Consider the following 25,528-nt stretch of genomic DNA (forward strand, 5'->3'; position numbering starts at 1 on the left):
AAATCAGTCCCAGAACCGCTGCTGCAGAACCTGGCTGGGACTCCAGGTGCTCGACAGGTTGCTGCACAGATCAGGAGTTTGGGAGGCTGTCCTGGCTTCTGTTTACACCAGTTAACAAGGATAATAATGCCCAAAATACCACTGACTCTCCGACTGGCCCTGCAGGATATGGTGGCCTACTCCCCTGGAGATGCGATCACAGAGGCTAGAAAACGGGTCAGTACAATGTTCCTCGTGGAGCCTGGGATCATAAACAATAAACATTAAACCTAGCAGATGTACTGAGGTCACCCCAATGTAGACCCATTGCATTGGTGACACTTGTAATCATTGTCAGGAGTAACCAGAAAACAGTATGAGTAGCTTAAAACATACAAATGCTTCAATTCCAGACCAAGAACCCAAAGACATAGAGAGCCTGGCGACCCCATGAGTGTGTCCAACATTTTCGCCATATTTCCCTCTCTCCTCAAGTCCAGAGCAGCATGATCCACAGCAGGGGGAGCCCCAGACCTCTGAGAGCTGAGCTGGAAGCTACTCCTCAGGGACCCTGACAAGAGGTCTTCAAGGACTCCGTGAGCAGTCTGGAGCATTGTCTAGTGGCGAATCAGCTCAGAATAGCGTGGGTTAGTCCTCAAGGGGACACGTGCTCTTATTATACCCAGCGGGACTTGAGGTCACCAAAATTTTCCAAGTGTAGCTCAAGCATGTCCCAAGGGATTTTTGTAAACCATTTGTTGAAGCTTCACTTTCTAGTCTGCCTTAAAATGCCATGTGGGGGCGGGTCCTCGGGCTGCCCAACCTGAGGATATAACTTGTTTCAGGAACACCTGTGAACCCTGAAATTGAAATTTCACATAATGACAAATTATAATGCATTTAAAGTTGTGATCATTATTTAAACAAGAAAACAGCGAAATTATAACAGAGTGAAATAGGGTGGCCTGTTTCGATGGGGAAGGGAAGTTGGCTACAATGAATAGCCTTTAAACCAAGTCCTGAAATGCCATCAAAACCAGAAAGAATTAGGAAGCTGAGCATGGACACATGACGAAGGCTGGGACCTAAGCTATCGGTGAACCTGTCTTAGTCTGGAAAAGACAGAGACTCTCCATCAGCTCAGTCCAGAAAGCTAATGTTGTGTCCCCCGTTGACGCCCTCCCAAGCTGAGGAGTCATGCCTATTCAGAGTGAAGAACAACCAGCCCCTAACTTCCCACTCAGACAGCTTTCCGATCACCGGAGGTTACAGCTGAGAAGCCCCACGTCCTCTTGCAGCAAGATAGGATGTCCCAAAGACACTGGGAGTGGTGGTGTAATTGATATTAGATTGATTTTAGACTATGAAGTGAGTAGAGAGATTGATATATAAAAATTACTCTTGGAAGTTTCAGAGTACAAGATTCCAACTGAGAAGGTCACCTAGTAATGTATTCTATTTAATGTACTTATGGACAAATACATACAATAGCATTTTTAGAATTTTAAAAACGATTTCAGTCCAGGAAAATTGCCTTATTGTTACATGTAAAAGAGCAGCTGATGGATATATTGCCATATAATTTATTTAATTCTGCATAATATTATTTTTACTCAACAAGCAAAATCCTTGACAAGGTATCTAAAGTAAGTCATCATCGTCAACCCTGAGGACACCAGAAGAGCTAGCAGCTACTCAGGCTGGAATCATGAAAACTGGGTTCTTTCTCTCTGAGACTTCCCAGTCAGGAGTCTTCTGGTCTCCAGTTCTGCCTTTTCAGAGGCCATCGCTGATCAGAGAAGCAGGAGGAAGGGAGCATCAAAGGAGGAGGAGCTTGACAAATATCAAGACAGGTAGATGTCCTCAGTCATCTTCCAGCTTTCTCGTCCCTGCACAAAATGTCAGTTACTGTGAAGTAATCATTTGTCATCCTGCCCTCGCATGGTAGGATCTAGGTGTTCAGGCTATGAATACCAAGCAAAGGACTCAAGACTTCCCAAGTGGGTCAGGCCCAAGCTCTCATGGGGTCTTTTTTTGTGGTTCCTGCAGAAGATAGCAGGCTACATGAACCCCACAAGAAAATGAGAGACATCCACTTGAGAAATACTGGGATCTTCCCTTCTACCAGAAACTAATACAGTATTGTAACTCAACTATACTTCAGTTTAAAAAAAAAAGAGAATTTTGGATGTGAAATCTGAAGGGAGAAAACAGAAATGGCCACCATCCCCCATGTATTCATCTATAAAAAAAAAAAAGTAGGAACTGAGTTACATATAGGCCTCAAAACCTAGAAGAAATGGATAAATTTCTAGAAATGTACACTCTCCCAAAACTGAATCAGGAAGAAATAGGAAATATGAAGAGACTCATTACCAGTAATGTAATTGAATCAGTAATTAAAAAAAAAAACCTTCCAACAAACAAAAGTCCAAGACTAGATGGCTTCAAAGGTGAATTTTTTGAACATTTAGAGGAGAGTTAACACCTATCCTTCTCAAACCATTCCAAAAAATTGCAGAGGAAGGACATTTCCAAACTCAATCAACAAGGCCATTATTACCTTGATACCAAAATCAGATAAAGACACTACAAAAAAAGAAAATTGCACAGGCTAATATTTCTGATGAACATAGATGCAAAAATCCTCAACATTCACTTATGATAAGAACCCAACAAAGTGGATGCAGAGGAAATAAACCTCAATACAATAAAAGTCATATATGACAAGCAAGAGCTACCATCATACTCAACAGTAAAAAGCTAAAAGCTTTTTCCTCTAAGATCAGGAACAAGACATGGATGCCCACTATCACCACTTTTAGTCACATAGTATTGGAAATTGTAGCCACAGCAATCAGACAAGAAAAAGAAGTTAAAGGTGTCCAAATTAGAAAGGAAGAAGGAAAACTGTCACTATTTGCAGATAATGTGGTACTACATATAGAAAACGCTAAAGATTATAAAGCAAAAATTTATTTATTAGTGTTATCATGCACAGGGAAGAGAGAGTTTATCCATCAGTGCATGAGCACACTGGCCTTTCTTCTCAGAATGCAATTGAAGCCATGATTGTCTCAGTTTTATAAATCTATCTGTATGACCAACACAATTTATCTTTTGTTTGTTTGTTTGTTTGTTTTTACTGAAGTATAATTGATTTACAATACTGTGTTAGTTTCAGGTGTACAGCAAAGTGATTCAGTTATATATATTTTTTCAGGTCCTTTTCCACTATAGGTTATTACAAGATACTGAACATAGTCTCCTGTGCTATAAAATAAATCCTTGTTGTTTATCTATGTTATACTTATTACTGTGTATCTATTAATCTCATACTCCTAATTTATCATCTCCCCTTTCCCCATTGGTAACCATAACTTTGTTTTCTATGTCTGTGAGTCTGTTTCTGTTTTGTAAATAAATTCACTTGTATTATTTTTAGATTCCACATACAAGTGATATGATATAATATTTGTCTTTCTCTGTCTGACTGACTTCCCTTAGTATGATTATCTCTAGGTCTATCCATGTTGCTGCAAATGGCAATATTGCATTCTTTTTTATGACTGTGTATTATTCCATTGTGTATATATTCCACATTTCTTTATCTAGTCATCTGTTGGTGGACATTTAGGTTGCTTCCATGTCTTGGCTATTGTAAATAGTGCTGCTATGAGCACTGAAGTGTATGTATTTTTCTAAATTAAAGTTTTCATCTTTTCTGGATATATGTTCAGGCATGGGATTGCTGGATCATACAGTAGCTCCATTTTTAGTTTTCTAAGGAAACTTTATACTGTTCTCTGTAGTGGCTGTACCAAATTACATTCCCACCAACAGTGCAGGAAGCTTCCCTTTTCTGCACACCTTCTCCAGCAGTTACCACCTCTGTATTACTCCACTCTACCAGCTGAGCTATCAAGAGTGCGTCCAGCAGTTATTATTTGCAGAGTTTTTGACGATGGCTATTCTGACTGGTGTGCGGTGATACCTCATTGTAGTTTTGATTTGCATTTCTGATAATTAGCGATACCGAGCATTTTTTCATGTGCCTGCTTGTATGACCAACACAATTTCAAGTGATGCAAAATAAGCTGAACAATGCCGACAAGGGTCCATGACATCATAACACAGACTTCATAGAAAGACTTCCTAGTGCAAGAGACACAGAACAGACGAATCCACTTAATCTTCCTTGGAGATCTGCACATTTTCCCACGATTCGGCCAGGAGGAACAGCCCCTCGTACAGCTAAGGACAAAATAAGGTGAACAGGAAGGAAGCAGCTGGTGCAGTAAATACTCACTGACCCGTGGCCCTGGGGAGGAGGTTTTTGTTCGAGGCTGAATCACTGTGGGTGGAGCACTATAACCCTGCTGGCAGTAATACACTGCCGCGTCTTCAGGCTGGACGCTGCTGATCGTGAGAGTGAAATCTGTTGTGGACCCACTGCCGCTGAATCGATCAGGGACCCCCGATTCCCGGGTGGACGCATAGTAGATGAGCAGCCTAGGAGACTGTCCAGGTCTCTGCTGGTACCAAGCTAAGTAGCTTTTCTGGTTGGAGCTGTATAACACACTCTGGCTGGACTTACAGTTGATGGTGACCTTCTCTCCTGCAGACGCAGTCACGGAGCTGGGAGACTGGGTCATCACAATGTCTCCAGAGACACCTGCAATCATAACAGACAGTGACCATACATTGCATCATTAATATATTGAAATATACATCTTAAATATGTAGGTTTTCTTACTTATCTAAAGCAATGAGACAGTTTTAGATGAAATGCTATATTTATTCTGCATGTAAAAATCACTTTCCAATTTTATAAAGGTATTTCTCCTCTAAACCTCTCACCTGAGACCCAGAGCATCAGGAAGGTGAGCAGGCGTGGCTGTGGCCCCATCTTGCTGCTGCTCACCTGTCTGGTGCACTCAGGCCGCGTCTCCTGGAAGCCCCTTTAATAAGAGCTCTGAGCAGCCAGCCTAGGACTCCGGGGGCCTATGCAAAGCATCAGAGGATGAAACCAAAAGTGCCCGTGCGGTCAGGCGTGAAGACAAAAAAATGGAAAGGAGACAAGAATATCATTATCTTAGGAAATGTGATTTTATGACTACAAGAAATCGACTTAAAACTATAATTTAAATATTAGTGAAATAGGTGAGGGAATTAGAGTAAAATAGGTGAGCAAGAATTTCCAGTTACAAAACAAATGAATCATGGGGTTGAAATGCACAGCATAGAGAATATAGTCAATAATAATGTGGTATCTTTGTATGGCAACAGAGTAAAACTAGACTTGTCCTAGTCATTGTTTAGTGATGTATAGAAATACTGAATTACTCAATTGTACACCAGGAACTAACATAGTACTGTAGGTCAATTATACTTCAAAAAGCAAACAAACAAGCTCATAGAAATAGAGATCAGATTTGTGGTTCCCAGAGGCAGAGAGTGGATGAAATGGTAAAAAAACACAGACTTCCAGTTACAAGTACTAGGGATGTAATGTACATCATGACTAATATCATTACCACTTCAGTATATTATATGTGAACATTGCTAAGAGAATAAATCCTTAATAAATTTTTTTAATGTTGCATGTATATGAGATGATGAGTGTTCGCTAAACTTACTGTGGTAATCAAGTCAAATCATTATGCTGTACACCTTGAACTTACCCAGGGCTCTGTGAATTATATCACAATAAAACTAAAAGAAAAAAATTACAACTTTCAATACAGTCCAGCAAGTTTTCAAATCGTAAAATATTCTTAGTATCCACTCTTTTCTTTCAAATCAGATGCAGTCAACATGAAAACGTAAGTTTACTGTCATAATGGGACGTATCTTGTATTTTGAGCATGTAATTTCAGAACCTAATGGAAACATATAAATATGGTGTAAAAACGTGGAATATATTTACGCCACCAAATAGAATGAGGATATAGTGCACAGATTTCTATCTCTATCTCAGACTCTCTTTTGCATTTTAAATTAAGTATTAGAAGTTCCTGTTGTACAGCGCTTAGGCATCTCAATATATTCAAAACCAAACCTCCCCTATTTCCCGCAACACAAATGCTCTCTCAGAAAATGAGGCACTAGGTCCTTGTGAATCAGCCTGGTCGCTGTTCTTTTGGTCGACCAGTCTCTCAGACTACATGCCGAGTCCTCCCAAAAGTAGCTCTGTCACTAACAGATCTAAGGTGTAACAGCACCTCCTGGTGGTAGTTGGTGAAAAAGCTTCAGTTCCTGAGCTCTGCTAAAGCAGTTCGTTGTCATTCACTCTCACATAAAATCAAAAATATTTATAGAATTATGCCAGTAACTGTAGCATAAACTTTCCTAGGCAGAGCACATTTTGAACGAATCGAACAGAACCTCTGGCCTCAGAGAGCTTTCAGTTTAATGGAATAGTCAGATAATAAAGAAATAAGTAACATTCTTCCTCCTGCCCCTACTCACTCCGTCTGAGATCCCTCCCCCTGAAGCAACGTCATTATTCAAGACGATCGGGGCAATGGGAGTCTAAGTTCATTCAGTGTATATTCATCCCTCAAAATAAATGGAGTCAGAAGAATAGGGAACAAATCGGCGCAACTGGTTGAAAACTTACATTTCCTGGAAAAAAATCAGTCCATTGTAGTCTCATCAATTGCCAGGTATTCAAATCATCTTTTTTTAAGGATGAACAATGGCCTTTCAATGCATCCTGTCCCTGCAGCATGAAACCACCCAAAGCACAGGTCAGTAACAAGAGTAGATATTCTGGCACTGTATAGAAAAATCAATGTGCCCAGTTTTAACAGTTTTATTAACAGCTCTATTTTTAGTGACTCATTTTCTTTTGCTTTACACTTCTCCAGTTTTCCTTGGAAAATGAAGTTTTCCTGAACTAAGGGGCAGAAGGGAGCATTTAGCCTTTACGCCCCTTGGATTTACAGTGACTAGTCCCTGAAGCTCTTTATCTTTTCCTCCTATAATCCTAGCTCAGCTCTTTGATTATGGGTGACAGAGTTCATGCGTGTGTTTTTTCCTCTAAAGCATCTATTTTACCTTGTCAAAGCTTTCAACTGCTATCTGGTCAGCTGCTTTTAGAAATGCCGATTGCAAGCCAATGTACAGCAGACTAGCCTCTCAGAGAAGCCGTTTACTTGACTGCAATGATCTGCAGTGACCTGTCAAAGGATACTCATTTCCTAAGCTTAACCACAGGGAGGGAATCTCAGATATCTGATGGAATGTGAGGAATGGACATCACTTACGATCGAGAAGCACGTAGGCAGTAGGGTGGGAAGGAATAAACAGGGAGTTCGAGATTTGCAGATACTGACTGGTATATACATATATAATACATAAACAAGTTTATACTGTACAGCACAGGGAAATATATTCAGTATCTTGTAGTAGGTCACGGTGAAAAAGAAAACTATAAGGCACTGATGAAAGAAATTGAAGACATATGAACAGATGGAAATATACACCATGTTCTAGGATTGGAAGATCAATACTGTTAAAATGACTATACTGCCCAAGACAATTTACAGAGTGAACACAATCCCTATCAAATTACCAATGGCATTTTTCACAGAACTAGAACAAAAAATTTTTAAATTTGTATGGAAACACAAAAGACCCTTAATAGTCAAAGCAATCTTGAGAAGGAACAGAGCCGGAGGAATCAGGTTCCCTGACTTCAGGATATCCAATCTATGAAGCAGTACTTTTAGTCCAAGTGACATGCCCTGTGTTTTCTATTCTGCCGTGAGAATGTCTGGACCATTGGGTGGATAGCATCTTGCTGTGGATCCAGCTATGATTTCTGAACGATGAAGATTCATGTAGATCTCTGTGTGGCATTAATACAGCTGTTCCCTCGAAATGTAGAGAAAGGTTGGGAAAGCCATAGAATTTAACTCCTTTAGGGAAAGAAGCAGATTTATAGGAAATAAGAATCAGAACTAGAGAATGTAACCTAAAGAGCTGCTCAGTCTATACAAGGCAACATTCCCGGACCAGGCACTCACTACCCCATGTGCACAGTTCAGAGGAACGCAAGGATATCCAGGTTGGACTCCATGTAGATCAGGGGTGTGAACATAGGTTTCCTACATTGTTAAGGAGAGAAGGACCTGAGTCTGGGTTAGATGGATGCTTTGGGCAGAATGGTGTGGGGTAGAGAATACAGACTCACCCAAAGAAGAGTTCTCTGCCTGCATGAACAGTGCCATTGTCTGTCTTTATGATGTGACAGCAGTACCATGGGGGTCAGAGCCAGGGTCCTGCTCATCTATGCAGCTGTGGTCATCTTCCCAACCATGCTGTCTGGCCTAACTTGGTGTTATTCTTTGCTAATTTGAACAAAGAATAAGGTGACTTCTTGGGAAGTGCCCTCGGAAAATATCACTAAGCAGCAAATGAAAGGTGTATCTGAAAGATAAAGTTCTGATAAACACCTCCAATCCGTTGATTCAATCATGCATCAAGGGAGACAGCTAGCCCACCTTGTTGATAGAAAGAGGAAAACAGAACCATGGATATCTAATTTTGTTTCCAACAGGCTTATAGCAAACACCGTATCTCTGAATCTAGGGGAATAATGAAGTGGGAGGACACAGGAAGGAAATTCGGTGACCAAAGGAGAAAAATTCACCCCTCAGATGGAGTCAACAGGCTTTTCTGACATGGCCGCCTGGGGATGGGTGCTCAAGTGTAGAGAAGAGGAGGCACGTGTTCTCTGCAGCTAGAAGCCCAGCTCCCCGGCCCCAGCTGCTTTGCCTGCGTCTCCCAGCCCACCCTGCTGTCCAGAGCACGTATCTATGCTTGAGTCAGTGCCTCAGATCTGCCTCCGAGTGGGTCATGGAAGCCCCAGCTCAGCTTCTCTGCCTCCTGATACTCTGGCTCCCGGGTGAGAGGAGCACGGGCTGGTTCTGCACGTCCGCAAGATCTTTGCGCATGCCGTTGGATCCTGCGCTTTTGCTCAGCAAGCACGATAATTAAAGCTCAACGTAGATCGCCGATCCTAGCGCTGTTGGGAAGACAACAGATATGATCTAGATGATCTGAATGACTTTTCTATTTTATTTCCTATCCATCAGGGCCACCAGCATCCCAGCCCGGTTCAGTGGCAGTAGGTCTGGAACAGAGTTTACTCTGACCATCAGCAGCCTGGAGCCTGAAGATTTTTGCAGATTATCCCTGCTATCAGCATTCTGCGGTGATTCAACATGAAACAAAAACCTCCACAAACCTTTGAGGGTTTTTGATTATGCCGGTCTGTTTCCTTCAGAAGCAGCTGCTGGGGTGGTTGCTCAGTTTTAGCACATCTACCTCGATTTGGAAATCTTGAAGTTCTGAACAGTAGGCCAAATGGACGTAGTTGATATTTACAGAGCATTCCATCTGAGAGGTCACAGTGCCAGCATCGCTGTTTGAGGGTGAGGACCTGTCCCCTTGAGAAAGGAGCCCCTGAAAGTTTGCCATGGGTGTGTGGAGAACACTTGCTCCAATATGTCCCTAAAGGAACTCAGGGCAATTTGCTCAGGCAAATGTGACCTAGGGAAAGGAAAAGAGCCACATTTTCCCAGCAGTGTAAGTTCTCTAACTTTGCCCAATATCTGCCAGATACCATGTCTGATAAAAGCTGCTTATTTAAAATTGACCATCACTTCTCAGTCTGCATAGTATGGATTATGAAATTACTATGCATTTTTACCTCTATTGACTTTCATTATTATGTTTCTATCCTCTGTTAGCTGTAGGCCCAGTTTCTTTAATAGACACAGGACATTTTCCATTTTCAATTTTTCGTATGTCTATTTTCGGCAAATTTTGCATGTGCATGTACGTTACTCTTTTTTCCCTGTAGATTTTTATATTTTGGGCCTAAAATTGTTTATAGGGTCTCCTTAACTTTTTCATATCTGTAAGCAATAAGCAAGCTTCTGATCTGTCCATTGTTATGTTTTTGTGTAATAAAACAATAAATAAAATGTGGGAAATGTCTACGAAACATAACTAAGATTCACAGAAGAATAAAAAAGAAAATCATACTATTTAATGCCCAGAACAGACAAAGAGTATGAGGTTACTTCAAAGTTCATGTCACAGCCAGATAAATTATTGCATGATCAAAAGGAGGTACTTGGTGGTATTTAAATTTAAATTTAATTTTGTTTATTAATTAAAATTAAAATTAAATTTAAATCAATGTAATCTTTTGTCACCATTCTGTATGTTATAAAAGAGTAAATTGGTATGCTACTAAAATAATGCTGGAAAATCTTTCCCCAAATACATATTATGAAGCCAGTGAGCGTTTCACCTGCAGCTAATGTAACTGACATCTGGCCCCCAGTGGTTTATATTGTTTCATACACAGAATACACTCAACCATTCCAAAGACCCCCAAAAGGCTCATGCCATTACAGCATCAGCTCCAAGTCCAGAATCTCATCTTGTAGATCAGATCGAGGTGCAGACGAGGCTCCTTGGTTGTGCTTCCAAAGCACAGATCCTCAAATACAGTTCTTTTCAATTTGTAGATACGTGGATAAAAACACAAGATACCTTCCTACACATGCCTAACCTACAACGGTAAGACAGGCATATGATAAACCCGTAATCGTCCCTGTTCAGAAAAGAGAGGATGTGGGTGGCACGAAGGACTCTCTGGCCCACAGCAGCCATGTAGCCCAGCCAGGCAGACGCTGGAAGATGCTTGATCAGGTTTCAAGTGCTGGGAATAATTCGCCAGGGATGCTGGCTTAGCTTTGAGTTCTGCCCTCCAGGGCACCCTTTCTTTTTTATAAAAAGGAACAAGTGTTTGCAGCTGAGTAGTACTTGCAGGCTGTTTCCACCCCGCATAAGTCCTCTCTTCACTCTGTAATGCCTCTGCCCCAGTGGCCCTACCTCTAGTTACCAAAAGCAGCTTTCGTTATCAAAGGTCGTATGGCCAGGGATGCAAAACAGAAGCTTCAGTTTCATCGGCAAGGAATACCCCAGCTCCATTACTGCCATTTCTTTCTTAGCAAATGAAATCAGGTAAACGGAATTCCATCAAGGAATAGAAAGGCAGTTATCTTACTTTCCTTTCAAACTGACAGTAGCGGTCCAATTTCCCTTCATCTTTTTACTTTCCTATTTAGCTATAATTCCCAAGTCTCCATTTTCAAAGGATGCATGTAATTTTTCTTAAAGGTAGGTTTATGGTGTACAAAGAAAATTATTTCAGGTTCTCCCCAGTATCGTTGAGTAGACATTAATTCACTTGAGCCAAAAGAAAATAAAAGTTTTTTAATGTAAAAAAAAAAAAAAAACTCAGCATAAGAAATTATGGTTTGTGGAGGAGGGGGAATAGCACAAGTCGTAGAGCGCACACTTAGCATGCACAAGGCCCTGGGTTCAATCCCCAGTACTTCCATTAAAAAAATAATTAAATAAACCTAATTACCTCCAACCCCCCCCAAAAAAATAATAAATTATGGTTTGGTATAACTAATAGGTGTGCACATATTGGAAAAGTAATCATGGAACCAAGTGTGCAGTTGGAAACAGTGTTAAAGAGACACTTCTCTGGATCCTGTATTCAGCCGTGAGCGAAGTATTGGAATGTGGTCCTGAGTGTGCAATCCAAAGAGACACCATCGCTGCTCATATTAGGACTGTTGCCGTGGGATCTTCCACCCCCGTTTATTTAGCGCCAGAATGGCAGAAGATGGGACACTGAGTCCTGCAGAATAACAAAAAGTCTGGTGGCGGAAAAGCAAAGGAAAGGAAAGATAATGACACTCGCCCAGGAGTTCAGATTTTATTCACAGTCCTACTGAGAGGAAGCAAAGCTGTGATCGCACCATGTGAAGCTCATGCATGAAGTTTCACTCTCTGCCATTTAAACACTGTCTCCCCATCCCACATACCACACAATTTGCATATCTCTCCTGTCTGCATAAGCCCCTCAACATCTCTGAAGCCATATAATGTATGTTGTGCAACCGATAAGGATACTGACCACACGTGAAGCTCAGGGCCAAGACTATGGGCTCCCAGGCTCACCTCCTCAGCCTTCTGCTCCTCTGCATTTCTGGTAAGAGAAATATTTCCTCTTCTCATGGCATATAAGACCTCTGAATCTTGGCTAAAAAAAAATTTACATTTGTATAAGACATTGATTTTTGTCATTCTCTCCAAACAAGCTGGTTTATCTTTTCTGTTTTCCTCCCTAAACAGATACCAGGGCAGAAACAGTCCTCACCCAATCTCCAGCATTAGTGTCAGCGACTCCAGGAGACAAAGTCACGCTCACCTGCAAAGCCAGCCAAGACATTGATGATGACATAATGTGGTATCAACAGAAACCAGGACAAGCTCCCAGGCTTATTATTAAATATGTTTCTACTCTCATCTCTGGGGTTCCATCCCGGTTCAGTGGCAGTGGGTACGGAACAGACTTTAACCTGACAATTGATAACATGAAATCTGAAGATGCTGCATACTATTTCTGTCAACAAGATGATAATACACCTCTCACAGTGATACACCCTGTTACAAAAACTTCCAAATGCCCCGAGTCGGGTGACCTCAGCTGCTACTGAAAATGTTCAGTCTGTGGAACGAGGTGACCCACTGGGATTTATAAGGTTTCTTCAAGCACATGCATACCTATTTCCTTTTTCTGTGTGTTTCTTTATTTTCTGCCGCCTCCAATGCTATGCCTGACACACTTAATACAGTCGAGAATATAACAGCCTTTGATCACATTGTCCGCTGTTTCAGTGGTCTCACTCTGAGGCAGAGATAAGTTCACATGGCCAAGTCCCTAGCCTTTGTCACAACTATCATTTCCACCTCCAGGAAAAAGCAAAGGCGAAGATGGATCCAGCCTAGGTTCCAAATTACAGCAGGAAAAGCGATCTTCCCTCCCCCCTAAGCATGTTCACATGCATCCACACGCTCATTTAGACTCTTCTCTACCGACTTTGTTTTCACCAGCTCCTCTTCAGTATTTCCAATGATACAGGGAAAGCAAGTGGTCGATACAGGAACTCAGCTTACCCTGGGCACAGAGCCCTGAATCCACAGTCTCTCTTTAGATTCCCAAAATTTGTCCTTCCACTCTTTCCCCTCGTTTGCTCCTGAAACAGCGACCTCTAGGCTGTCACTTAACTGGTATTTTTTAAGATCTTTGTTCTTTTTCGAAACATTTCAGTTCCATCACCCTAAGATTAAAAGGACTATCCCCTATATCCTTGGCATCTGCTAATATCTGGTGACTTTGGGGCTTCACTCCCTTGTCCCACTGCCCAAATTTCAGCTGAAATCCCAGGTACTTTTCCAAAGGGTGAGCCTGCGTAAAGGTCAAAGAGATCACCTTATATGGTGAATACCCGAGAGACGCTCTGTACCTTCGCCCTCAGACGTTGAGGCAATGCTCTGTCATCAAGCATTTGTTGTTTAAAGGCATTTTGCTTGGATCTGAAGGAAAAGCAACCATAGAACCAAACTAAAATCCACGTTTTGACCTTGTCATTCTCAGCCTGTGGCAGCTTTTGTGCTCCTGTTCCACGGCAGCCACCAGTGGGAGGAGGTTAGTGTATCCTTGTAAAACTTGTGGCTCCCAGGTCAACTTCAAGGTCCGGCTGAAATCATACCAGACTGTGCAACTTCTACTGAGCCCTCAGGTTAGTACTTAATAACCGCCAGACAAAGGGAGCGTCGGCTGCAACAACACTATTAAGGAAAGAGATAACTGAATCGCAAACACGGTCATCTTCTTTATGGTTCTTGTGTGGTGAAGGCTAGCAAGGGACATCACACCTAGAAATAATATGCACCAGAATGGAAGCAAATTCTTTCCCAAACCCACTGCCACTGAACCTGGCGAGAGCCCTGGAGGTCAGGGTGGATGAGTGATGATCAAAACTTTGAGCATAAGGGCAGACATCTTTGGAACATGCCATTTCAGAGATTTTCCGCTTCCTAAAGAGAAGACCAAGAAGCTTAGGTACAGAGCCTCATTCACTCCGCCAGTTCTCTTCTACTGCGATTTCTTTACCCTCTTCTGAGGACATAACGTAGTCAGCACAACATAAAAGTGATATAACTACGACTTTCTACCCTTAGGAGGTGAATAGAAACATTGGTGTTTGTCAGTTTTTAGAACCAACTCAAGCATCATCCTTGCCTAAAGTAATATCTCCCAGGGGGAGGGTGGAGCTCAGTGGTGGAGCGTGTGCTTAGCATGCACGAGGCCCTGGGTTCAATCCCCAGTGACTCCATTAAAAAAGTGATAATTAATAAATAATAAATAAACCTGACTACCTCCCCCCTCCTCCAAAAAAATAAAACTGAAGTAATATCTCTCCCTTTTTCTGGAAAAGACACCAATAAGACCAGTAAATTGGATGATTAATCTCAAAGATGGTGTGTGTGTATATAAGGTAGTCAGTGTGTGGATTATTCAGTACTTAGCTCTAAATAAAACTACTAATGTTTATGAACCTTTCTTGAGTCTCCCTATGTAAGATGAAACTAGCAGGTCTTAGTGAAAATTCTGACCAGGAAATACGACATGAAATTCCCCTCCTCTGCGCTGCCCTATACAGATGTTTACATGGGTGACACAGAAGTCCATTTCTACCCTAAAGGAATGCATGGGAACCTTGGTTAGTGTTTTTTTAATATAGATTCATCTATACAAATAGTCTGCAAGCTATTTCCTCAATTAACCTTATGACGTAACTGCGTTCTTGAGATACATCCACGTGGCATCCCGTAGAACTCTGTCTCATTAATTGTTGGATTCCATTAGCTAATGTTTTGCTAAGGCTTGCTTTTTTTTTTTTTTTTTTGCCTATTTATTACAGATTTTGTGTGTAGACAGCTCTCTCTTTTTATGTGGCCTTGTCTGGTGTGATATGAAGGTAATTCTCTCCCTGTGAAATTATTTTGGAACTGTCCCACCCTCCCCTATTTTCTGGGAGGACAGGATCGGAATTATTATCTCTTTCTTAAATGGTTAAAGAAGTGTAAAAAAAAAATTAACAAACAAAAACCTCAATCAAAAAGGGCTGGAGGACCAGAAGGGGGAGCTCTCACACCAGGGTGATAGTAGAACTTTCTCAGCAAGGAATCAGTCAGAGAAAAGCCATGGACTCTTAGAAAAAGAAAGAAAAATACCATATGAGATCGCTTTTATGTGGTATCTAAAAAAAAAAAAAAAGAACATAAATACAAAACAGAAACAGACTTATAGACACAGAATACAAACTTGCGGTTGCCAGAGGGGAGGAGGGTGGGAGGGGACAGACTGGGAGTTAGAAATTTGTAGATACTGACAGGCATATGTAGAACAGATAAACAAGATTATACTGTGTAGCACAGGGAAATATATACAAGATCTTGTGGTAGCTCACAGCAAAATAGAATGTGACAATGAATGTATGTATGTTCATGTGTAACTGAAAAATTGTGCTCTACACTGGAAATTGACACAACATTGTAAACTGACTATAACTCAATTTAAAAAAAAAAGAAAGAAAAAAGAAAAGCCATGGACTCTTTGTTTATTCTAACCCACCCAACCTCCTCTTTCTCCCTATGAAAGAATTCTCCTTTCCATGCAGGGTGGAGTCCTACATACGTCTTCATGGTTGCAGAGCCCAGATTGCAATTCTCTGCTACTTTTGCTGGAGAAATATCTGGCAATATTCAGATGAACAGAAGTCACCAGAGAAGTTTTCCGTCCCTGGAGATCCTCATGGAAAAGTTTTTAATACCAAATTCAGCATGTTTCATGGACTTAGGACGATTTAAATGAATTTATTGTGTTGATTTTGCTAATTTCTGTTTTGAAAAGGACTTATCTATTTTATTTAAGTTGTAGAATGTATGGTCATAAGATTAGTCATATCTCTAAAGTTGCCCACTTTTTGTCTTTATCTTGGTAATTAATATTTTTGCTTATTTCTTGGTTAGTCTAAATAGAATTTTATCAGATATATTGATTTCTTTAAATAACTTGATTTTATTTGCTTATTTTATTATTTGTCTGTTTTTCATAACATTAATTTTTGTGCTTGTGTTTAGTTATTTTCTTCTTTCTACCTAGTTTGGGTTTAACATGTATATTTTAATTAGATTCTTAAGGTAACAATTTAGATCGTTGATTTTACGCTTTTCTTCTTTTTAAGACATTTAAAGCTATAAATTTCCTGCTAAGTATTGTTTTAAATGCATACCACAAATTCTGATAAGCTGTGTTTTCCTTGTTGTTCAGTTATTCTTTGGTATTACCTAATATTAACTTTTGCATTATGACATTATTTATGTTATATAGAAGGGTTTTTTTTTAAAATATTTTTCATATTCTGCGTGATTTATTGTAACTGCTTCTAATTTAAGAATTTTTGTGATCAGGAAACATTCTCTGCAGGCTCTCCACACCTTTAAGTCTACTTAGGCTGGTTGTATGGTGCAGACTGCGGTTTATCCTGGTGAATGTCCCATATGCTCCTGAACAGAATGCATATTCTTCCACTTTGTGGTTCACCGTTTTTGAGCAATTAGTCAAGTTTTCTGGTTGCTGTTGTTTTAAATCTCGTTCTATCAGGAGGTGAAAGATGGTACATCAGGAATCTAACGAAGTAGAACAGAAATTGGTTAACGCTACAAACCAGGGCTTTGATTTTTCTGAAATGCTGGCTGTTTTTTACTAGCACAGCGCTGAAGCCATACAGGTTATAATTGTTACTTGCACTTTTCTTTTTTCTGTTTCCACCCCTGCATTCTTACTGCCCTTCTTTCTATACCCACTAACGTATCACGTATGCCTCTGTGACTTACAATAATGCACAGGGACTGTTTAAAGCTCATGCTTTACAGAAGCTTTCCCCTAGGTCCATGAACCTCATACACAAAAGTAGTGAACAACTTTCAGAGAGCGGACCTGAATTCTGGCCTTCTGCGTAGAGGTGCTGGGGACTATCAGGCCTTGATTATTCTGAAACAGTGGGTCATAGATAATTGATGTCCCCACTTGCGATCAGTGGGTTTTATCACCTCTGGAGAGGAAGTAGGAACAACAGAGCAGATATAAGCCTGTAAGAAATTTACAACATCTCCATAGTTTTCTTTTTGGTTAAATCACCTTCTACAAGGATTCAGATTTGATCAAGTATTCAAAAAATATTTTCAATCATTCAGTCCTAACGTTAATTTCAAATAATGTTCATTTCATTAATTTCAAATAAAAACAAATAAATTCAATCTTAGCGTTCATAATAGAGGAGGAGGGGTGGGTTTTCATTCAGCGGACTTTCACACAGGTTAACGTCTCATTTCCATCAAATGGCCCAGAGGATCCAGGACCAGTGTGGTGGCTACACCTAATCATATTCCTTTCATATGGGGGAGGGGGGGCGCGTTCAACTCCTAGTCCTGCCCTCCTGATCCCATTTTTGAACTCAAATCGTAAGACATAATCCACCTAAATATTATTAAAGATTTCATGCTTAATTTCGAGGAACTGCATCACACCTGCATCTTTTCCTAAGTTGCACAGGCTGCCACCAGCTGACGCCCACTGAGAATTTATTTCTGCCCGGAACTTTGTTTAATCCTTGCCTCTGATGACCCCTAGAGTCCGCTATGTCCACACTCCACCAGAGGGCGCTCTGACGTCTCCCCGTCAGAAAGCAGAGCCCAAGACCCTCCTCACAGCCTCTGGGGGAAGCAGCTGGTCCCTGAGTTGCTGCTGCGGGAAGTTTTTGTTCCTGTCTGCAACATTGTGGGTGTGGAGCTGCTCGACTGCTGACAGTAATAGCCTGCAGTATCTTCAGCCTCCACGCTGCTGATGGTGAGAGAGTAAGAGGTCCCAGATCCACTGCCACTGAAGTGGGATGGGACCCCAGAGGCCAGGCTGGATGTGCTATAAATAAGGAGCCTGGGAGGGGCTCCGGGCTTCTGTTGGTAACAGTGTTAAGTAGCAGGTGCTTACACTTGAGCTGGCACTGCAGGTGATGGTGACTCTCTCCCCTTGGGAAACAGCCTTGGAGGCCGGAGACTGGGTCAGCACAATTTCTGCCCTGGATACCACTGTCACACAGGAGAGATGAAAAGAAACACAAGTTAGCAAAAATCGGGATGCAAGAATGTCTTCATACCATGCAACGTGCAGAGTTACTCTAAGATTCCAACCTAAAATAAAGCAAAACTTATCATAGACCCAAACTCCCATGGGAAACGGGGTCCTGAGTTCTACACTCTGTCTCTTACCTGTGATACTGAGCAGCAGGAAGCTGAGAATGTGAGCCTGAAAATCCATGATGTTGGCCGAGGCTGTCACAGACTAAACACACCTCTTCTTATAAGAACCCTACTTGGAAACAACTCTGGGAGTTTTATGGTCTCAGCGGAAGAGAGATGCAAATCAAGAGGGTGTAGGTGAGGAGGTCCCAGCTTATAAGTCCACGTGCTTCTTCCACTTACTTGCATAATTTTAAACGGGTATACGAAGAAGGGAGGTTCTCAGCGCTTCTCTAAGCTGTGTATGCACATGGTGTCCATCGGAGAATCCCAGCTCCTTGTTCCCTGGGAACTCCTCAACTAAGGCCTTGCTGGTTATTCGAGGTCTCCTCAAACACCTAGGAACCCCCAAAGCACTGGAGAAACTAGCGCCCCAGTGTGTGATCTGAAATATAGATAATCCTCAGGGATATTTCCATGAAAGGTAGGCACTAGTCCCATCCAGAGAAGAGAATCTACATGTGAGGCATCGCAAAATAAACTGTTCTGTCTGAAACCAAAGGACGCTCAACTATTGGCTCATTGGGACCTCAGAACATCCAGCGCTTGACCTCATGCTGGTTTTGAAGGAGCCTGGGCCTTCAGGAGCTATAATACACAGTTTATTGATTTCCACTTTAATTTTTATTAAAAATTAAATTAAACATCCCTTCATTCTACATCCTTGAATTTTGTTTGCGTTTCTTTTTCAAGGTTCTTCCTATAGAAGTTCAGGTCATTCATTTGAAATCTTTCCTATTTTTTTTCTAATTCAAGCATTTTTAGGTTTCTATTTCTCGTATTATTTGTCTATCAATTTGTTACAAATTTACCACTAGCCTGAGGAAAACATTGACTATTTCCTCACTTGGGAAGGAACATGAGAAGTTAGGCTGAAAGCATCACGTTGAGGGAGCTGTCTGATGCTGGTCACAGGGAAGGATTACCCAGGGAAGCTTCCGTATTTAAGGTCCTTGGCCCAGGGGCCATTTGGGAGGGAGAAAATGAAAACATACTAAGATGTACGTAATATGACAGTTGCACAGACAGACTTCCGACCCAACGGTCCCAGCCCAGTGTGCACGCAGAGGCTCAGAAGTCCTGACACTGTCTGTACTTTCATTAACTGTGGGGAGGCTGCCTTCTCGTACTTTCCTGCCCTGTAAAACCATCTCCAGTTCCCCTTCAGGCCAGCTGGGCAGAGAGGCTCTTCTGTGCCAGCCCTCCCCTTTCCCCTGGTACCTACGTCAGACGCGGCTACACTCGCTTGTTGAAAGCTGTGTGACATGAAAGGGAAGGTGACGAGTCTCAGCGTGCAGCTGTTTGCCTCTGAGAGGAGCTGTCGCTCCTGATCTCTGAGATGGAGTATGGCATGAAAACGCCCACTTTGGCTGATGTCACTGAGACCATCTACAATCACCCAAAAATAGCAAGGATGCCAGTTTACCCCCAGTCCACAGCCCCATTCAGGTTACCGGATCATTGAGAAGCAAACACAGTTTCCCGTGGAATTCTGTCATATACTTAACAGAAGATTAGAGAAAATGTGGGTTTCAAGGTTGGTCAAGTCCATGACTTAATGTCAGATCAAATGGTTTCCACCCCTTTGCTCTGCCTTCCTCAGTCTAGTCAATTAACAGCCTCTTTCCGGATCGGAAAGTCATTCCCAGCAACAGGGTGGCAGCCAGCAGGAGGGGGACACTATCCTCTCCCTGGAGTAAGGGATACCATTTTTAAGTTCTTTCTTTCAGTCCTACCGGGCAGCCCACAACTGCAGCAGCATGAGACAAGCAAAAATCATTGCATGCACTGCTCTCCCGTAGTCAGAATCCATCCACTGAACTCGGGGTTGTATCAGTTTGCCCTGAATCCCAAGAAACTGGTAGGGGTGGAAAGTGTAAAATATGACGATATTTAAGAAAGAAGAAAAGTGACTACATGCCAATAAGCGTGCAAGCCACTTTCCACACTCATGAATGAGTCGAGGTCTATGCAGTGAGACTGGGTACAAGGTAAATCTTCATGGTAGAGCCCGGGGGGTGAGAAAAGATCGGTTCTTCCTCACAGAAAATACAGAGATATCTTAACCATCTTGGAACCTAAATTCTTTACAGTTGTCAGACATAGAACTGGAGAGGCATCTCCAGGGCTGCCTCTGAGGCCTGTCAGCTGCTGTAGAATTCAGATTGTCCACCTCCTTTTGCAGTGACCTCACACATCTTTGAAAGCCTTCAGAAGGACTCCGTGGGACGGTGCCTCCTTTTTGCAATTTTTCTTCCTTGTCGTTCTTGCAAGAAAAGAGAAGAGAAGCTAAATGAAGGACAGTCTTATGAACATCACTGAGTAATCCTTTCTCGTGAATGGGCTGCTATAAAGGTGATGAGACTGGTGCTGAGATGTCATTGTCACAGGAGAGCATCCTGCAGTGAAAGCTGGTGCAGAAAGGGCAACGGAGTAGGAAGTCTCGGACCTTGAGCAGCCCAAACCCCTCCCCACGGTGGGAAGGGAAACGTGTTGTTTGGGGCCAGAGTCCCAGGAGAGGCTTTTATGCTCTGCTAATGACAGTGAATTTGAGCATCTCCTGCCTCCCCAGCTCTGACTGTGAAGACGAAATGTGCCCCAGACCACCTCCCACAGACGTGACAGAGACCCCAGAGATGTTCTTGGGGGCCAAATGAATCAGGAGCTTATGAACTTGTTTCTCTCATTGCTACTTTATACAGTGATTGTGGACCTATTGCTGGTGACCTGTGACTGGACGGGCGGGTGTTAGTGGCGCCCCCTCCTGGAGAGACAGAGGGAATGAAGACAGGGCAGCTCATTCTATAACACTATATACAAAAATAAACTCGAAATGGATTAAAGACCTAAATGTAAGACCTGATACTATAAAACTCCTGGAGGAAAACATAGGCAGAATATTCTTTAACATAAATTGCAGCAATTTTTTTTTCTATCTGTCTCCTAGATAAATGAAAAGCAAAAATAAACAAATGGGACCTACTTAAACTTAAAAGCTTTCGCTTAGCAAAGAAAACCATAAACAAAATGAAAAGACAACCTACAGAATGAGAGAAAATATTTGCCAATGATGCGACCAACAGGGGGTTAATTTCCAAAATATACAAACAGGTCATACAGCTTAATATAAAAAAAATTATTTAAAAAACACAACCCAATCAAAAACTATGCAGAAGTTCTAAATAGACATTTCTCCAAAGAAGACCTCCAGATGGTCAACAGGCACATGAAAGGATGCTCAGTGTCACTAATTATTAGAGAAATGCAAATCAAAACTACAATGAGGGATCACCTCACACCAGTCAGACTGGCCATCGTCAAAAGTCTACAAATAATAAATGCTGGAGAGGGTGTGGGGAAAAGGGAACCCTCCTACACTGTTGGTAGGAATGTAAATTGGTGCAGCCGCTACGGAGGACAGTATGGAGGTTCCTTAAAAAACTAAAAATAGACTTACCATAAGATCCAGCAATCCCACTCCTGGGCATATATCTGGAGACAACTATAATCCAAAAAGACACATGCCCCCTAGCGTTCATAGCAGCACTATTCACAACAGCCAAGATCTGGAAATAACCTGAATGTCTATCGACAGATGACTGGATAAAAAAGATTTGGTATAAATATACAATGGAATATTACTCAACCATGAAAAGAATGAAATAAGATGATGGGTTACACACACAATCAATCACAATACCCCCTTTTTAAAAAACACAAATAGTAAGATCTAAAATGGGGGGAAAAGGTTTTTAAGAAGACTGTTTCCAAGAAATAAGCACACAAGGACGGGAAGAACAGGGCAGAGACAATAGCAGCAAAATAACTAGGCTGAGTAATGATGAGCTTAACTGACCCTCGGAGCTGAACAGAAGAGCTGGTGGAACTAGAAAGCAGAAAGATTGAAATCCTTCCGAGATGGGATCAGGATCCTCCTATTGAGGGTGTGAGACAATGTCGGGCAGCGGGCAGGAAAGAACCAGAGCCCAGGTCCCTTACCCAAGATGAGCAAGACCGGGGTCGGGGGCAGGATGGGGGGCTGTGTACCGGTGGTCAGAGGCGTGGGAAGGGGCACTCAGTGCTGGGCCCTGAGCCAGCAGGAAGCAGAGGAGAGTGTCCATAAAGGACCAGAGGATTTTGACAACAGAGGCAAAAAGTGTGGCGAACCAAGCCTGAATTCATGGACTCCACGTCTGCTGCAGGGCCAGTCCAATCACAGTCGTTGTCCACGAGGGGCTTCTCTGCAGTAGGATGAGAGAGGACACAGGGCTGGATGCCAAGCAGACATACAGGGGGCTGAGGAACTCCAAGGCAGAGCTCGAAGAGATCATTGCTTGTTTAAAGCCAGCTGGAAACCACAACACTCAACATGCAAATCTCGTTGGCTGAGGCTCTCCAAGGGTTCATAAGCCCTGGCACTTGGCTGCTGTCTTTCCATTCACTCTAGAAAGTCAAAAGTACCTGTAGCCTTAATGTCTTCTTGGCAACAAGATGAATGTCTACATTTTCCAGAACGGGACCAGAATCTTGGGTCATGTTTACGGCTCTCATATTTGCACGTGGTCGGCCAAAGGACTTGGCTTCTCCCAGTACCTCTTTTTGAGAGATGAGTACAGACAGACACAGCTTCAAAGCAGCAAAGAAGCAGTGAGTATTCTCAAGTGACCCTCTCCATCTCCATCCTTCCGGGCCAGTGGGGCCAGCCTTGCCCCTCGGGATCAGGACAGATGTCCTTTTGTGGCACTCGGCCCGAAGACCAGCAATTGATCAGGTTCTGAGCACCACTGAGTGTAGACTCCAGAATTTCCTCTTCCTCTTGTGGGATTTCAGCTTAAGTCAAGGACAAATGATGAATGAAATGATCCTAATGGGGGAATCAAGCTGAAATCAAAAGAATCACCTGCCTTGGACTCCACTGTGACTGATGAGCTGGAAAAAATACTGAACCACAGACTTCAGGATGGATGAGAATACGCAAATGTTCGGGATCCAGGTAGGGAAACCCCTATTCTTCAAACCTTGCCAAGAGCCACATTGGGCCATTGCATCCTTGACACGCTGGGTGATTTACTGTATGTTAATGGTGGGAGGCTAACCTCTCAAATATGCTGATTAATTATGTCAAATAAAAAGCAAAAATGATGCTTCTTGAAATGTTAGACCTAAGGAACATTGATAAGATTGCATATCAATCGCTTTCAGGATGACTTATAGATGTGCACTTTGTCTCTCTCTCTCTCCCACTCTCTCTCTCTCCTCCTATCTCTTTCTCTCTCTCTCTCCCCCACAAGCAGTTTAGAATTTATTCAAAGATCTAACTTTGCCAGAGGCCACATGGGAAGCTGCTTCAGTGATGAGTTTGTAGATGAGGAACCCTGAGTGCAGAGATCCTTAATATGTATGTTGTTCATTGTATCTGAGGGCAAAGGATGTCTCAACCACCGCTTTGTGACTGTGTTATGTTACAGCAAACATCACAGCAACCATCCCTTATGATCCTACTGTGTGTGATCTTCTGATAATCATCTTTTATTTAAAGCAGTAGCAAATACTACTTTAAAATAGTCATTTACTTGTGCTCTCCAATGTCCAGTTTACTCACTTAGGAGCATACATCCTTTGTACGGTCACACCAAAGAAAACGTAAGCATATGTATACATCATTTAAAATTGTATTTATACATTGCTCATGAATATTGAGAATTCTATTAGGCAATATCAGTGTTTATTTTTTATCAGAATTGGTACAGCCTTATTGTTTCTGAAAACCACAAAATGAATGTACTCACGTAACCTTAAAAATCTAAGCTACAATATACAGAACAGTAGGAAGGGAACAAGGCATCGTTCCTTTTTCTTCCACAACAACACGCCTCTGTAATTGTCTTCAGGAGATAACCGCTGAGCACAGTTTGTCGTACTTCCTTCAACCATTAGCCTGTATTTACATCCATATATATTCAATTAAAATGGATTCATAACATCATACAATATATGCCACTCAGCCTGTATCTTAACAATCACCTTCCATGTGACTATAGAGAAACCCACTCCATCTTCTTATTGGCTGCCTTGTGCTCCAGTTGCAAAGCTCTGTCTATGATAATTAGTTTATGATGAAGATTTCAGTTATTTTTCTATTTTTTTACCTTTTAAGCGACACTTTAATGAGCAGTCTTGTGTATACATTTGAGCCTACTTTTCTACTCATTTCCAACCCTAGGACAGTCTAAGGAGTTTCCTTTTTCTCCCCTCACCCCGGTGCTTCCTACCATGTGTACTGCTTCCCCTGGGGGACTTCACCCCCAGAGTCTGGTCTACAGAACGGTGCAATTAAGTGCTTGAGCCCTGAGTTCAAATCCCAGCCCTACCACTCTCCGCCATGAGCAAGTGACTTAACCTTTCTGCACTCAAGGTTCCTCATCTACAAAATAAAGGATAATATTAGCTTCCAGTTCCTAGATTTGGGGGGATAATTCAATAGCGATCCATGTACAATGTCTGGCCCTTTGTAAATGCTCAATAAATTTCAACTATTACAATTGGTGTTGCTTGCATCTCTGCAGAGAAAGCCACTTTCTATCCTCTTTACTATTCATGTTGACTGTGTCCTCGGGCAACTATTTTGCACACTTAATTTCCACCCTCTTCTCTCTACCTCCAAATTGATGTCTCGCTTTCCTCATCTTCGGGTGAGACCCACTGCTGACTTTGCTATTCGAGGCAACTAGCAAAGCTCTCCAGGCCGACTCTAATCTTCGGAATTATAATCACAGTTTCTCTTGTAAACCTCACTATCACAGCAGTCAGCATCCGCCCTTTATCAGCTCCGATCTATTATTGATTTTCAATTATTTGCTGTTGGGGCTTTTTTTTTTTCTTTTTTCCAGCAAATGTTTGCTGAGCATTTGCCAAGTTAAGAACCTGGCCTGGGTCTTCCAAATATAAGACAATGAAACATCAAACAGCTTACAGTCCAGGAGCGTAACAAGAATCTTAAAGCAGAGAAGAGCAATTAGGTGTTCTAGGCCCAGTGACCTGCCTCTGTACTCAACACAATGTCACTTGCTGGGGGACGATCCACAAAAAGGTCTCTCTTGAGTTGAGTCCTGAAAAACAATTAGTTGTTCACAAGTTAATCCAGGTGAGCAAAGGTGTTTCCAAGCAGATGGAGAGTTTTGTAAAAGGTGAAGGACTGTAAGGGTTTTCGGGTGGTGGGAACAACGGATGCTGAGGTGAG

At 42.0% G+C, this 25,528-nt stretch overlaps 2 gene segments (V, D, J or C); one reads left to right on the forward strand and one right to left on the reverse strand.

The window, feature by feature from the left end:
- LOC102512053 overlaps positions 1-25,528 on the forward strand; it is an 80,166-nt gene that overhangs the window by 48,966 nt on the left and 5,672 nt on the right.
- On the reverse strand, positions 1,809-4,998 carry LOC116660393. The segment is given in 3 exon segments: positions 1,809-1,868; positions 4,293-4,654; positions 4,840-4,998. Coding segments are annotated over 3 exon segments (456 nt in total).

The sequence above is a fragment of the Camelus ferus genome, chromosome 28, assembly GCF_009834535.1.
Source record: "Camelus ferus isolate YT-003-E chromosome 28, BCGSAC_Cfer_1.0, whole genome shotgun sequence".
NCBI classification, from domain to species: domain Eukaryota; kingdom Metazoa; phylum Chordata; class Mammalia; order Artiodactyla; family Camelidae; genus Camelus; species Camelus ferus.